We start from the raw sequence: 15,394 nt of genomic DNA, 5'->3' as shown, positions 1-15,394 counted from the left end.
CCACAAATAATAGTTGAGTTTTAAAATTTTGAAACCGAATAAAAACATTCGAGAAGAGTGAAAACAAACGAACTATGTTTCTTTATGCAGCAAAATCGAAAATATGACAAACGTAAATTTTAAATAAGACTTAATTATCAAAATTAATTTAAAGGATAAAAACCCAAGGAGCTAGGCCTAAAATCGGACTATTTACATATATGATCCACACATTAACACCTCTGTACAAGAAATGAAGTTGTGTGTACAATGTATATATGATTGCCCCTATTTCCCGTTACTCAAAATAAGTACGCCCCCAGATAACAGCCGGGTTTAAGGTGGAGCCATCTTCCGAATTGGCACACCTTGTTTTTTTTTTCAAATATATAAACAGTAAGGTTTTTGCTATTAACTTCTAAAATAATTATACGTTTTAAATATTTATTAGGTATCCCGAAAGATATGACCGAACATAACATACACCGGATAACAACTGGCCTCTACAAAGTTTAAGAGTGACATGCCGTGGTTGTGGGCACAATACTATATATCAAACTCTTATAGCTTCCAAGATCTCACAGTTCATACGGAAGGACAGACAGACAGGCATGACCAGATCGACTCGGCTAACGATTCTGATCAAAAATATTACATATATACTATATAGGGTCGAAAACGCTTATTTCTAACATACTTTTCAACGAATTATTGTATTTTACTCCACAAGTAACTGGTATTATAACAGTGCTGCTTGCTTTTCGACCAAGCTTTTTCCGCCCAAAACGGAACCTGATTTAATTCCGGTTAACAAAAGCTGTTTAAACCTGAAAGTAATGTAATCAATGACATATGCTATTTATTAATGTAGTTAAGCAGCTTAATTAGTGTTATAAAAGTCTTCAGCTGAACATTTTTAAGAGTTTAATGTAGGCTTGATGTTTGGAAGACTTGTTTGAGGAGCAGCTCCAGCAATTAAAGGTTTAGCCAGCGTCATAAATCGCCTACTGAATTGATCCCTCACTGTTTCAGGGGTAACTGTGGAGGCGGCGTCCAGAAACTCCACCACTTGAATTTGGCCTTTGTCAAGCACAGGAACCCGAAGAACTCGAAGTCCTGGAAGAAGTACTTGGGATTGGATCGATCCGAGGAGTCCAATCAATAAGAGTAAATGCAGCATCATTTTTGAGTGTATGCAACTGAATACTTGTGTCTGACATGGACCTTTACGTTTTATACTTATCCAAGTACTTCAGGAAGTCTCTTACCTTCCCAGCATTTTGGGGTGATTGATCTGTCTCAGTGAACTCCAAATGCTTTACCGCAAAAGCTCAGTTACATTTGTATAAATAACTGGATTGTTATTACTTTAGTACATATGGTCAATCTGAAATACTTATTACTTGAATTTATCTGATCCGAGCTTTTACTTTCTGAGATTCATGCTTAAAATAATTAAATTTGACTTTACGAAACATGTTTTTACATCCTTGTGAGCTCAGCTCTTCGATATTCATGCAAGACTGGCGCAATTTTTGATTGCTTTCAAATATAAAATCTATTTTGTATGAAAATGACTGAAAACATGAGCGCACGCTGCAAATTCTGCTCGCACTACCGCAATGCATTACTGCTGAATCTCTGGCAGGCTATAACTCCTACACATACGGTGATGCTTGTCCTTTTTAGAAACTGTGTTGGTGTCCATTGCTAACCCGTCAAAAAACACCATCAGCTAAATGTGCCTGATTCCATTGGCGCATTAGCATTTAGCTAATGCTACTCCGACATGTGAGTGGCACGAACAGCTGATCTGGGCTTGTTTACTTTTGGATTTTGGCATGAGTGAGTTTACTAAACTCTGTAATGCTCAGCAGGACATTTATACTGCGACCGAGGCATTTGCCAACTTGGACAACAAGGAAGAGAAGCTGATTGCGTTGTTATGACGGGTTTGCAATGGACACACTTTCTAAAAAGTGTGTGAGTGGGAGTTATTTTATGCCAGAGATCAAGCAGTGATGCATTGTGGTACTACTAGCAGAATTTGCAGCGTGCGCTCTAGGTTTCAGAAATTATTATACAAAATAGATTTTATATTCAAAAGACACCAAAAATTGCGCCAACCTTGCATATAGAAAGCAGCTGTTGTAGTGGTGGCACGAACAAAATATCGTTAAACATCGGTATTTTCCGGTATTTTTGCTAAAATAGTTCGGGGCGAATGGTTTTTAATCGCATTTAATAATCGCATTTATTTTAAATGCGGCATTTAGCTTTATGACATGACGCGAAATCATTTGCCAGTGGGATTCGGCTATTAGGCACTTTTACAAATACCCCTAGTAAATTTCAGCGATGCCGGTATAGATCAACTTTTCAAGCACGGTCACACTGACATTTAAGCTTCGACTTTGGCCGGTTCGATTTTGCGTTTTCCATATATATGATATATATGGAGTAAGTACGCCGATTAACAGCTCACCAGCCGGAACCAATAGACTGCGATTCAGGTGCGGAAGTTTATCTCTGCTAGTATATAATGTATAGCATAGTGAATCATTTTGTACTCACTCACAGGAGGCAATATCAGGAAAGGCGGGAGAATCTGATAACGAATCTTTGGAACGATCTCTGGTGAAATGTCTGCCGATCGACTGGATGTGATTATCTTTGGCGCCAGTGGCTTCACTGGCAAGTACACGGTTTTCGAGGCAGTCACCGTACTTGGCGGTCTGCGATGGGGCATCGCGGGCAGGAACCGTGAAAAACTGGAGGGCGTCCTGAAGGAGATGGGCACAAAGGCCAAAAAGGACTTGTCGCAGGTGCCCATCTTTATAGCGGACACCAGCGACGAGGCTTCCCTGTTGGAAATGGCCAGGAAGTGCAGGATTGTGGTGAACACAGCGGGGCCATATCGATTCCACGGCGAGAAGGTGGTAAAGGCCTGCATCGAATCGGGCACCCATCATGTGGACGTCAGCGGGGAGCCGCAGTACATGGAGACCATGCAGCTGAAGTACGACCAGCGGGCCAAGGAAAAGGGAGTGTATGTGGTCAGTGCCTGTGGTTTCGACTCCATTCCCGCCGACATGGGCGTCGTCTTTGTCGAGAAGAACTTCGATGGCGTTGTGAACTCCGTGGAGACGTTCCTGGAAAGTGGAATGAAGGAGGACGCAACTGGAAGTGGGAGCGAAGGCAGTGCTGGCTTGAATTACGGCACATGGGAGAGCGCCGTCTATGGACTGGCCCATTCGGATGAGCTGCGCGGCATTCGGCAGCAGCTCTTCCCCCTCAGGTTGCCCAAGTTCTATCCGGTGTTGAGGCCACGACCACTCATCTTCCGCTCCACCGAGGTGGACAAGGTGTGCCTACCCTTCCCCGGCTCCGATCGCTCGGTGGTGATGCGATCCCAGCGCTTTCTCTACGACCAGGACAAGAAGAGACCCGTGCAGATGCAGGCCTACGTGGGATTCCCCTCTTGGCTGGCCGCAGGCGCTGTGATCCTTTTTGCCAGCATCTTTGGACTGCTCTCGAAGTTCAAGATTGGCCGTACGCTGCTGCTGAAGTACCCAGGTCTGTTCTCCGGTGGCCTGGCCTCGCGTTCCGGACCAAGTGAGCAGTCAATGGAGCGTACCTACTTCAGGATGACTTTCAAAGCCACTGGATGGCCCAAGGGCGATCGCCTGGCCGAGGGATCAGACCAATATACGGATCCTCCGACCAAGTCGCTAATGGTACGTGTTTCGGGTATGAATCCTGGATATGGAGCAACCTGCGTGGCCCTGCTCTCTACGGCAATCACCATCCTGCGCGAATCCGAAAAGATGCCCAACAATGGCGGAGTTTTGGCTCCAGCTGCCGCTTTTTCCAGAACCAGCCTCATAAGCGAATTGGAGAAACACGATCATGGCATGAAGTTCGAGATTCTGGCCAACAAGTGAAGTTCAACTAGTATCCCAGTACAACGGCTCTCTTCTAACCGCTAGGCTAAGCTGGGTTTATTGCACGGTTTTAACTGTAATTACATAAGCACTTATTAAATGTACTAACACAATCGATGCTCCCGCTTGCAATGTTTACCACAATATTTACCAATTTCAAAGTTCAACAACTATCACCATTCGTTCGGTAGGGATTAAACAGGTTATGGTAATTTTATCTCACTGAAAAGGGGCAAAATAATAACACCCAGTAATGTTGGTAGTACAGAGAAAAAACCCATGACCACATAAATTATACCCATTTTGGGCCTGCAAAAAAAGTCTAGTCTAGCAATTCAAGTCCGATACTTTGAACAAAAATATTTTTTTTGTTTAACAACCGACATTTTGTCAAAAAACGTTAATACATAAACGATAACTGTTTGATTTTTTAATTTAATATCAAGATCCAGTCAACGCAAATCGACTTTTTTGAGAGATTAGCTACAGCTCCTTTCCAAAAAAATATTTTTCCCTACTAAAATACAGTTAAAATAAATTGTAATATCATATGTGTACGAAATATCAGATAATTAAATTTAATAGTTTTCTCAGAACATTTTTTCAAAAATTATCTTTTTTTTTGGGTTTCTATTAGAGTTAATGCTCAATCTACCATTCAGTCCGAACTTCACTTTTGTTGAAATTTATGAAATAAACTAGGTTTATTTCATTTTAACGCTTTTAAAAATTCGATTAGTGTAATGGAAAGTTTTTACTTTTATTAGATAATCACATTTTTTTTAGCATCATTACATATGTATAAAATGATCTTCTGGTGAATTTTTGTATATTATATATCTCTTTAAGAAAACACCAGTTAATTGCAAGAACACCGTGTTTGCGATTACTTAAAATTTGTTTAGCCTATTGTACATTGCAATCAAGTTTTCAAATCACTTGATGAGCATGTTAAAGGTCTGATTGGGGGAGTATATCTGGAGGGGATTTGCCGCGTAGATGGTCACCGGCAGGTTCCACACCATCGTTTCTACAGGCAACTCTGCAGGTGCTTTCAACTCGCCGAACTCTGGATTCGGAATGCCAAAATCCATTAACGTGGTGGTTACAAACTCGAAGTGCAATCGCCACCGGACGTCGACGAGATCCGTTCGAAAGGTGGGTGTTACATGCAACGGAATCGGCACCACCACCTGGGTCTGCAGCGTGGCATAGCACACCTGATGGGAAGTGGAAATGGTCGAAAGTTTCCCAGTTGGTTCGGGAGCGTCCTTGTCCCGTGAGCTACCAGAAGTGGCCGATTTGTGCAGGTTATCGGCAACCACTCCGCTAGCTATGCTGGCCATGTCAAAAGAGTTCATCGAGGAGACATCATCCCCCGCAGAGGATTGGGATTGGGATTGAAGCTGCTGGTTCTGGACGGGCTGTGGCCGGATGGAAAGCTCCTGCTGTTGCAGCTTCACCGAGAACTGGACGCAGCGCACCTGGCACTGGCCAAAGTCCAGGCTGCCCACGATGTCCTCGCCAAGTTTGTAGGCTGGCTTGAATAAGCAGAAGCGACCGACGAATCCACGCTTATTTGAAATGCGATAGAACTTGGGCGCCCTACGAGCTGTGACGTTCTGAAAAATTCCAATAAGTCAATATTTTTTTAAAAATGTATTGAAGTATTTGGTCTCAAAAATATGTGAAAATTGGAATTTTGATTTTATATGTTTTGAATGTTTTTTAGTTTTGAATTGGTGGAAGAAAGGGCACGTAAACTGATTCAAACTTGTTAAAAATAATATATACTTGCTTATAATTTAAACTCAAACGTACTGAAATAGTGCATTTTTTGAGTGCCTAAATAACATGCAAAACAGTTTGCAAAGCATTTAAACAAAGTCTTATCGAATAATTAATCAATACTCCATTCAGTTAACATTCTTATTTCCTACTAACCTTCAGATGGTGCCAGGATATCTCCAGTTCGCTTATCTCGCGCTTCTCCAGGAAGGGATTAGTGGGTGCCAGCTCCTCGTTGGTCTCTACAGTTACGGGCAGTTCATCGGGCCGGGAAATTATGGGAATGGGCAGCACACGGATGGGAACGGTCAGTGTTTGAACCTTCGATTTGACCCGTTGCGTGGCAATGGTGATCTTGTAGAAGTACCGGATGTTGTGACCTCTATATGTTGGTGGACCATCGCGCGGCACGAATTCGTTAAAAAAATCTGCAACATAGATTGATTTAAGTTATTCTAAATTAAATTTTTTTAATTTTAACAGAAAGTTAGGCAAGTTGGACATTAAATTGACAATATCTGCTCCTCACGGACAAGTCAATCAAAAACGAAAGAGGAAGTTTGCTTTGGGTTATGATAAACGCTTAAATCTACAAGAATATTTAGTTAGACATTAATTAACAATATCTGCTCCTCACAGTATGCAAGTCAAATTAAAACAAAAGAGGAAGTTTGCTTTGGGTTATAATAAACGCTTAAATCTACAACAATATTTGACTAGCAAATATAATCCATATACTTTGGTCAAATCGTATTTCTTGTGGGTTGTTCAACAACTCCGTAAAGTTAAAGAAATTACATAGGATTAATCGAGTAATAAATACACCGATTTTGATAAAGTTGTAACGTGCACAACGAACTTTGTTTGAGTCATTTGCAATTATTTTCAACAAATTCATGGTTTTAAATTTAGTCAATGTTTATGAAAAATGTAATGTATTTTGACAACAGTCTTTTTGCTGAGTGGGTAGCTAAGATTTGAAAGACATTTCTGTAGATTATATACACATATAGCGATATATACTCGCTATACTCACACATCTTGGTCTCTCCACGCTGCAGGCGCAAGTCGCAGAAGAGGATTTTGGGTTTGGTGGCCACAATCACCTCGCCGGGCGCCTGAGTGACCGCATCCAAGGCTGTCCGCCCAATCATCTCGGTGAGTTCGGCCGTCCTGTCTCCGGTGGATGAGTGTGAGTAGCTGGTCTTCCGGTAGCAATGCAACTGCGCCGAAGCCCAGGCGAGGTTTTCCGGGCTATTTCAGTGGATATTTGTGGTCAATGCAGGTTCAAAGCTTCACTGCAGGTGCAACTCACCTTGCTTCGTTGGCATTTCCGCTTTGGGATGCGGTGTGCTCATCCGGGAACACTCTGTGGGTGAACTCAATCAGGCACTCGACTCTTTCGCCGGTGGCGTAGATGGCCGAGTCCGCTCGTACCAATTTGGCTTTGATATCAATCATTTATTTACGTTCTTCAAAGGCAACAAATACATCGGGAACAGAGTAGAGTGACCGTTTGGAAATGTATTGGAAATACTGCATTGACGGATTGCGATAGTCCGCCTTATTTTAAAATTTTAAATTTCATCTTCCAGCAGGAGTTATACAGTTTATTCAGTTTTTAGAAGTGAAATTAATAGTGCCTGCTTCTAAACTTTTACCAGCTTATTCAAATGATGAACGAAATGGGTTACCAAATCATCTTACGTTTAGATCCAAAAATTATTATTTAATGCTATGTATTGTTATCAGTGTAGGGGTTTTAGCGCTAAGAGCGATACAAAACTTACCAACAATTCTTTAGCCCAAAACACTCTTAATTCCAATGTTTATTTCAAGTGAAATTTGACAAACTTTAAAATGATTGGTTAATTATTTGAATTTTTTAATTATAATTATTTGAATTTTGTATACGGCCATGTCATTGCATTGACAGTTAACAGAGAAGTGCTCTGTTAATTATTGTGCTAGCGAATCTCTCAACCATGGTTATTGAAATTGCTTATTTAATTCTGTGTGTAGCCTTTTCAAATGGTCACACTGCTTTCCTTTGGTCACAGTGCAAATGTCGATGTTTTCGATGTTTTTGGCGGTAAATATCAACGTTTATCGATGTTTTGAATAAAAAATATCTTAAAAAAACAGCATACGTTTTGTGGGTTCTTGTGGGATCGATCAAGTGAGCAGCAGGGTTGATAGAATGGATGGTGAATAAAGAGCTTTCGATTTGATTGAAAATTAAGTTATTGTTTTTCTTATCTCTCTTGGATATACTATTTTTTCATCACCAGTCTACTTATTTTATTAAATAGAATAAAACTCTTTTTGCTAGAAAACAAGTAACTTTGTAATCTTATATACAGAATGCTATTAACCGTGATCAGGTCTGATTTATTATTAAATTTTGAATATTACCTTGCCAGAATTCCACTTCGGCGTTAGGCCAGGAAAACAATCATACAAATATGTAGGCTGCCACCGGAAACCTTGTAAATGTTAACATCAACACAAATTTTGCTCACAAATTATAAATTAATAAAGACAAAAATTTTAAACTTGAATTTTAATTTATGCTATTTTTATTGGCTACAGTGAAAAACATTTTTTTTCTGATCGAAATTTGGCAGAACTCATCATGGAGCCCGAATCCATGGACCTGATCAGCTTTATTAATATATTGAAATCCAAAATTCAAAATCGTCGATTTCCTAACAGAAATGTTAAGTCAATATTTTTCTAACATTTCTGTAGGGAAACGATGACTTAACATTTTATTTGTAGAGGTGAAAACATCGGTGTCATCGATGTTTGGCAGCAACATCGATATAAGCATCGATGTTGGCATCGATGATATCGTGTTGGCATCGACGTTTTTCCACCTCCCGTTGATGGTCACACTGTGAAAAAATGTTGAAGGCGCGCGTTGCTCGCGTTTCTTGAGCTCTCCGATCGCCGAGTTTCCCCATCTAAATTGCAACAAGTGCGGAGATCGTAAGTGCCGTGTTTTATTGTGATCGCTTCGCACCGCAATCGCAGCCTGTAAAAAGAGTGCTTTTTGTTTTCATTTCGCGATTTCTCCACAATATTCGCATTCCCCTGTGCACTTGGCTCTCTTTCGACGCCGACTGCGCAGCCGCCGCGACGCGAAATGTGCAACAACAAGCTAAACAGCAACTACCAACACAACGACAAAGTTAACCAATATTTAATTGCTGGCTTAATTTAATTAGCGGCCCCAAGTGCAGTGCAAAATACGCAAATTACGGGGAAAAGGTGTTTATTCTGCATCTTACCTGGATTACCGAACTGGATAAATTGGATTAAACGGGCGACAAAGAAAGAGGTATAGACAATAGAGCCCCTTGATATTTATGAATTATGCCACCCCCTCTGAACTACAAATGCAACAATTGCCATGTCCGGCTTAGCAACAACAAAAATAACAACGGCATTCCAACGGCGTCTGCTTTGTTTTCCCTCACACACACAAAGCCACCCGCTCCTCTTTAAGCTCTCTCTCTATCCCGCTCTCCCCAACAGGGGGAAAGAGACGCTTCCAGCGGGATGTGGTTTTGCGCTTCTGCTCCATTCTCTTCTTTCTTTGCAAGAAAAGAAAAGGGTGCGACGACATTTCTATTGTTGTTGTTTTTTGTGATGGTATTTTTTTATTTTGTTGCTCACCTTCATACGTTATCAGAGTGTTCATTTTGATCGTTTGTTTCGCTTGCCAGAAGTCTCCACTGGAGTTTCGTGCTCCCTCTCGCTTGCCCAAACAGTTATACCTGCGACCAAAGAGAGAGAGAGGGAAACCTGCGGATAAAACCAAGCAGCAGAAAAATCTCCAGTGGAGAGAGCCACTGGAAGATTGGAATTTTTAGTGCTCTGTACTGACTAACAGGTTTTTAGTAGTAGTAGCTTACATGCTTACTTTTCTACTACGATTTTTTTTTATTGCGGCTTACAATTCTGTTTTTCCACTCCCTCTCTCTCATTTTTTGCACGGCAAACTTTCGGTCATTGTACTGTTGTTGTCTTGCCCACCGTCAGAGAACAACAACAATTGGAGAAACACTGATAGCCAGTACAGTGGAGCATGTCAAATTGGAACCTAGAATTTATATTAAATTTCTTTTCTTTTTCTACATATATATAAATTATAGTAATTGAGATGTGTGTTGTCATGATGATCGAAAGATCAATTACCTTAGAATAATACTTAAAAAGTATAACAAACTGTAATTATAGAGCTCTCCCTAAAAGTCACTACTTTTAAGTTAAACTTATTCATTATTATTATGTTTCATTTTAGATTTTTTCTTTATTAAGTTCTTGTCGAAGATTTTCTTAGTTGGCGGTTGAATAAATTAAAGATGTCTATCAACCGAGTGTCCCCTGTAGCTCCACAAGCCTGTTTCTCTGTTTGTCATTCTCGCCCAGCTCCATTTTTGCCATTTTCGCACACCTCACTGCATGCGACTGCAATTTTGTGGAGCTGAACTTTGTACTTGTCTTATTTTTGCATGACTCATGGGTTTGCTTTATTTTGGTTTATTTTTTCCTTTTAATTCAGTATGATTTCAAGTATGATTTGGCGGGGAAGTTCAGAGTTTGGGTGTAAACAATGTTACCTGCTTTATTATCAATGGGCACGTTCCACATTCCAGTTACCTTATCGCGCGTTCTGTGCCCCAAAAAAAGTCCAAAAATGATAAACCAAAATTATATTGCCCCACAAACAGTGACACAATGCAATTGCATTGACAGCTGATAAGGAAGGCAAAGAAAAACAAGAAAGAAAATTACCACTTCCCAGAATGTGTACAAAGCCAATACAAAAAGCTGAATAAATAAGGTAAATAAATACAAAAATCAAAAACAAGGGCGGGGGTAAAATCAAATGTAGGACGGCGATCTACAAACGCCCATGCGAAGTGAAAAAGAAAGAGAAACTGGCCCACAAGCACAGGTACATTGGAACAAATGTGTGTAGCTACACAGGTGGAAGATAATCTAATTACGCCACGGCAAAGAGTCCCCCCAAGCCAAACAGCCGACTAATGCAGATAAAATATTGGGCCGCCGTTAAAAGAATTTCTGAAATTAATGTACATAGATCAGGGTGTGAGGACCAGCCAAATTCCCTGTATGATCTGAAGGAGATTTACTCTATGAGGACATTTCTGTTTAAAGGGCGGAAAAGACCTTTCAAAAGCATTATATTTAGGATTTCAGGATTTTCTAAAACCAAATACTATTAAAACCAAATCTATTTTTTGTGTTATATTGTACAATATTAATAAATTTTATGTTAAATTAATACATTAATTATTTTGTATATACAACATAATAAGTACAATTTGATTCATAAGTATACAAAAAATATATATATACGTTTCGGTATACTTAGGGCAAGCTTTATTAAGTGTGTTAGCTATAAGGCACATTAAATTGACCCAATAATAAAATGTTATCAGAAATTCGTAATAGTTAGACGACAGAACAGTAGATAAGCTTTAAGGTATCGTATCAAGTGATTTAAAGTGCCCAGAAAAAAAGTTTACAGTCCAAAAGTTAAAAGTATATTTTCGCCAAACTAAATTGGTAAATTTGAACTATTCTACATATGTGTGTATATAGTTTTGGAACCGGTAATTCTTATGGGGCTTTTCACAAACTGATTATTTTAATTATTTTTTTCTTTTATTTTTAATATTTCGATAAAGATGTGATTTAAATTGTCTCAGTTATAGTTTCTTTGCGTGCGATGTGGGGCATGTCCGCATTAGCCAGCGCTCTGTGTTGGCCAAATTGCATTCTCAGTTTCCTGGCAAAGCTGCAATTTAACGCCTGTTGAGGCCCCACAATCTCCGCACTCGCACTCGTGTACTCCTTCAATCTTATATTTTTGCGCCTATTTGGCAATATCTCATTCGCCGCTTGGCGGGTAATTGGACTCTTTTGCGTTTCTTGCTTCTCAAATGCAAAATGTTTATTTTTGGCTTTGGCTTTGTGTTTGCATGATCACCGCCCTCTTCTCCGCCTTTTGTTTACTTTTGCTTTCAGCGCGCCAGCGTTACTTTTGTGGTTCTGCCCGACGAATTCATTTTGCTCAAAATTGTAGTTTATTATATGCTGCTTTTTTGGGGGAGTTTTAGCTGGAAATCCGAGCTTTTGTCCGTGCAGCTGTTTTTGAGTTATTTTATTTATTCGTTCTATGGCTTGATGGAATGCATAAACAAAGCTTGTGTGGATTTGCTAATAATAATTCATGGAAAACCATAAATATCACATTTTGAATTAGCCTTATAAAATGAAAATTCCTACAAATCCGCAGCGCGAATCGGTTTTTTGTTGTTATTTACTCAATGGTATTTTAATATACAATGAAGCTAATTTAATTAATTGAATTGAAATTAAACTATAACAAACTTGAATTTTATTTGCAGCAAATATGCCAAATTCGTATCTTATTTTGTAACTTATAGTTGTCGGTCAGTTTGGCTAAGCGGTTGTGTACCGGTCAGTGCCACGCCCATTGTTTGGCCCGTGGGCCAATTTCCGCCCCTTTAAAGCTTAAACGTGCGCAAACCCGTTCTGCAAATCGAATGCTGCGCCAGTCACTCACTATCGCAATAGGAGCATAGCTCACAGCTCACAGCTCACTCGCTCGATCGGCTAAGAAACTCGTTTTCTTCTGCCGCCTGACCGTGATTTTATATTTGTTGTGTGTGCTTTTTGCTGCCGTTTCTGTAGTATGCTCTTTTTTCTGTTTGCTTTTTTTTTTGCGAGTGAGTTATTGTCGTAAGGCGATCAAACTTGACTGCTAAAGTGTTTGTGTGTGTGTGTGTGTCTTCAGGAATATTGTTCCACTTTGTTTGCATTTTATCTGCGAGGTTTCATGTGAGAAAGTTTGTAGATCAGTTGGAGTGCGCATATCCCGCTGACCACCACCCTGCACAATTGCACATGGAAGTTTCTCATCAGTAGCTGCGGGTATCGTCGCACATCTTCCCGCACATTTTACACGCGTTTAAAATTACACAAGACAATCAACTTTATTTAGTCAAGCAGAAAAAAAACACTGCTGGAACTTTACTGCATTTTATGAGATACATCATCTCATTCAGATATAACAGTGAGGGTATGCAACTTACTGCGACTAGGAATACTGTGATTAAGTGATTATTTATATACTTTAAGATTTTTGGGTTTGTCACAATTTGAAATTTAAATTTAATTACAAATATAATTTATTTATATTTATTATATTTTTAGTTTATTTTTATTTGTTTTTTTTTATTTAAAGTGTTCTTTACAGATATATGTGCATTTTGTTGAATAACTTTGTACATTTAATAATAATTTTATAGGAATCTTTAAAGTCTTTTGTTCGTATATATATATATATTTCTATTATCCGTCGTATTACTGAAGAGGGAATCTCCATCTCAGACATTTCCCTATTACATGTCAACTGACTGTTGGCCTAATGGCCATAATAATCAGCATTTTCCGGACCGATCGCAAACAGAAGATCTCGGGGAAAAGTCAAGCCTACAAACCAAAAACTTAAGCATTCCGATCGCATAATAGCCCGACATGGGAACATGGGTGGAGAACAAAGGAGAAACATTTTGGCTACATCCCAGAGAACTCGTTGACTTTTCCTTTCTAGTGCAATGAGTTTCATTCTCCTGCCATTTTTTGTCTTACCGCCGCTGATTGACAAGCGACCCTTGCCATTGATGGACAGAAGTGCGACAAACAGGAGTAGGTACATAAAGGTGCAATAAAGGGCCAGTCCTCACAGAGATGACTGTACTTTTTCTACCTTTCCCTTGTGGCTTGAATGAATGCTTCGGAATTTTCATTTGGGATAACTTATAAGGGAAAAACGGTTTTTCCAACCACGTTCTACGCCAGTGCACTCTCTCCCCCTGGTGCATACACAGAGAAAAAATTAATTCAATTCAATTCAATTAAAAACTGAATTAGTGTTTAGTGTTGAATAAATAATGTGTTGTTTATTTATTTTTATATGTGAGTTAGAGCAGACAATAATTTGAATATTACCAGAAAGGCTGCGGAAAATCAAGATCCATCGATGACTTAACAGAGAATATTATTATTATTATGACATAATAAAACTAATCTTTAACATATCCTAAGACACAAATTTATTTATCACATCACTTTTCCACAGACTTATAAAACTTATTAAATTTCGATTTTTCCACAGTGTACCTTTTCGATCCCTTTTTTATATATTATTTTGAGGCTTAGTAATTTCGAACGTGTGCGTGTGTTGCCTTTAGCTAGCTACCTGCTTTGCATGATCTTGATTTTTGTTACCTGGTCTGGACTGTTAGTGTTAGAGACCCTCCTTTTGTCTCTATGGGAATGCTCTCAAAAGCGCCGTGTGTTATACGAGGAGTGTTGATGCAATACAATTCCACCCCTGACGTAAATACACCAAGAGATATCATCGGAATGCGCTTGGCAACAAGTTTGGCAGAGAACTCGGGATTTAGGGACACTTTTTATAGTGGTATTGTTTGAGCCGATTAATCGGAAAAATATTCATAGGTAATCTTTTAAAATTTAGGCCAAGCACCAGTTTAAAACAAAAATAACATAAACAATAAAAGATTAAAAAATAAATTGGTTTTAATTTTTGTATATAAATTAAAATCCTTCTAGTGTATACTTAAAACCAATACCAATGAAATATAAATCTAGAAAAAGTAGCATTTTAAAACTATTTTTAAGTATTCAAAGTATTTCCGACAGTGGTGATTCTATCCCGAGAGAGTCTAGTAGTCGAACTTATTGTTTTTTTTTTTTTGCAGAATTTGTTAATGTTTCAGTATTTTCAGCGCCTTTTGTTCGGTGGATTAACGAATTCCTCTTAAATTATGAGCAGGATAGACCGCACCGCCACTCAGGCTTCTGCGACTGGCTCACTGCGCACACAAATGAATGCATAATGAGGTCTTAATGTGTCTACCGCTGCCTGTCTTTATGTCCGTCTGAATACCTTAGAGTTTGCCTGAAAATGCTTCTTTCTCTATGTTTTTTTTTGTTCAAGTACCGCCTCATTGAAACTAATTATTTTGTCCGTCTTCAAGTCTCTGAGCCGCGACAGCTGATTACCAGCTATTTGCTTTGGTTTTTCACCTAGCGGCGGTGTTTTGGCCTTGTCTTTTCCCTGTTTTAACAGCTGCAAATTTACCGCCCTACTACCTATGCTACTGATTTTTCGTTTGCTGTTGCCCGTAATTACAAAGATGTTAGATCTTGCCAGATTTTATGGGACTCCACTTAAAAGATGTTCAATTTATGCACAGTCTAGTTGTTTTCACGACTTAACTTTGCTTGCATTATTTCGTGTGGTAGTCGAAAGTTGACATGATTTTGGACATTTTGGCAGGGCATTCCAGTGGAACATCGCAGTACTTAATCATCTCTGTTTCAATCATAACAGATCTCAAAATAATGTAGCTAAAATCGTCCAAAAAATGGAAAGTTGGCATTGTGTTTAAAGGTATTTCGTCTTTTATATATTTTAACCAATATACAACGATGTTTTTTGGAACTTATTTTCCTACATTTCATGTGCACAAAATACGAGTTTTTTTTTCATTTGTAAGTCTGTTAAGGAGAGTAATTTGATTGATTGTGAA

General features: G+C 39.0%; 4 protein-coding genes across 8 annotated transcripts in view; 2 read left to right on the top strand and 2 right to left on the bottom strand.

Moving 5' to 3' along the window:
• Positions 1 to 813: 813 nt before the first annotated feature.
• Positions 814 to 1,177, bottom strand: LOC108140959. The gene has a single exon (XM_017264026.2). The coding sequence runs from the start codon at positions 1,160 to 1,162 to the stop codon at positions 896 to 898; it is 267 nt and encodes an 88-aa protein (XP_017119515.1). The 5' UTR covers positions 1,163 to 1,177; the 3' UTR covers positions 814 to 895.
• Positions 1,178 to 2,378: 1,201 nt separating this feature from the next.
• LOC108141156 (saccharopine dehydrogenase-like oxidoreductase) lies at positions 2,379 to 4,038 on the top strand. The gene is made up of 2 exons (XM_017264382.2): positions 2,379 to 2,492; positions 2,560 to 4,038. The coding sequence occupies exon 2, from the start codon at positions 2,622 to 2,624 to the stop codon at positions 3,921 to 3,923; it is 1,302 nt and encodes a 433-aa protein (XP_017119871.1). The 5' UTR covers positions 2,379 to 2,492; positions 2,560 to 2,621; the 3' UTR covers positions 3,924 to 4,038.
• A 558-nt stretch (positions 4,039 to 4,596) lies between these two features.
• Positions 4,597 to 7,228, bottom strand: LOC108141155 (RAB6A-GEF complex partner protein 2). The gene is made up of 4 exons (XM_017264381.2): positions 7,027 to 7,228; positions 6,748 to 6,965; positions 5,868 to 6,139; positions 4,597 to 5,545 (listed from the first exon to the last, which is right to left on the bottom strand). Exons 1-4 carry the CDS (start codon positions 7,170 to 7,172, stop codon positions 4,859 to 4,861), a joined length of 1,323 nt encoding a protein of 440 aa, XP_017119870.1. The 5' UTR covers positions 7,173 to 7,228; the 3' UTR covers positions 4,597 to 4,858.
• Positions 7,229 to 8,601: 1,373 nt separating this feature from the next.
• Positions 8,602 to 15,394, top strand: part of LOC108141044 (afadin) — a 51,446-nt gene continuing 44,653 nt past the window's right edge. For 4 of the 5 annotated variants that reach the window (XM_041709668.1, XM_041709667.1, XM_041709665.1 and 1 more), the window contains exon 1: positions 8,602 to 9,054. The gene's annotated coding sequence lies outside the window, so the exon portion shown is untranslated. The remainder of the gene's footprint in view (positions 9,055 to 15,394) is intronic. The other variant, XM_041709666.1, reaches the window with a different exon arrangement.

Source organism: Drosophila elegans, unplaced genomic scaffold (genome assembly GCF_018152505.1).
Source record: "Drosophila elegans isolate 14027-0461.03 unplaced genomic scaffold, ASM1815250v1 contig_476, whole genome shotgun sequence".
Classification (NCBI taxonomy): domain Eukaryota; kingdom Metazoa; phylum Arthropoda; class Insecta; order Diptera; family Drosophilidae; genus Drosophila; species Drosophila elegans.
This window is presented reverse-complemented; position numbering and strand designations above follow the sequence as displayed.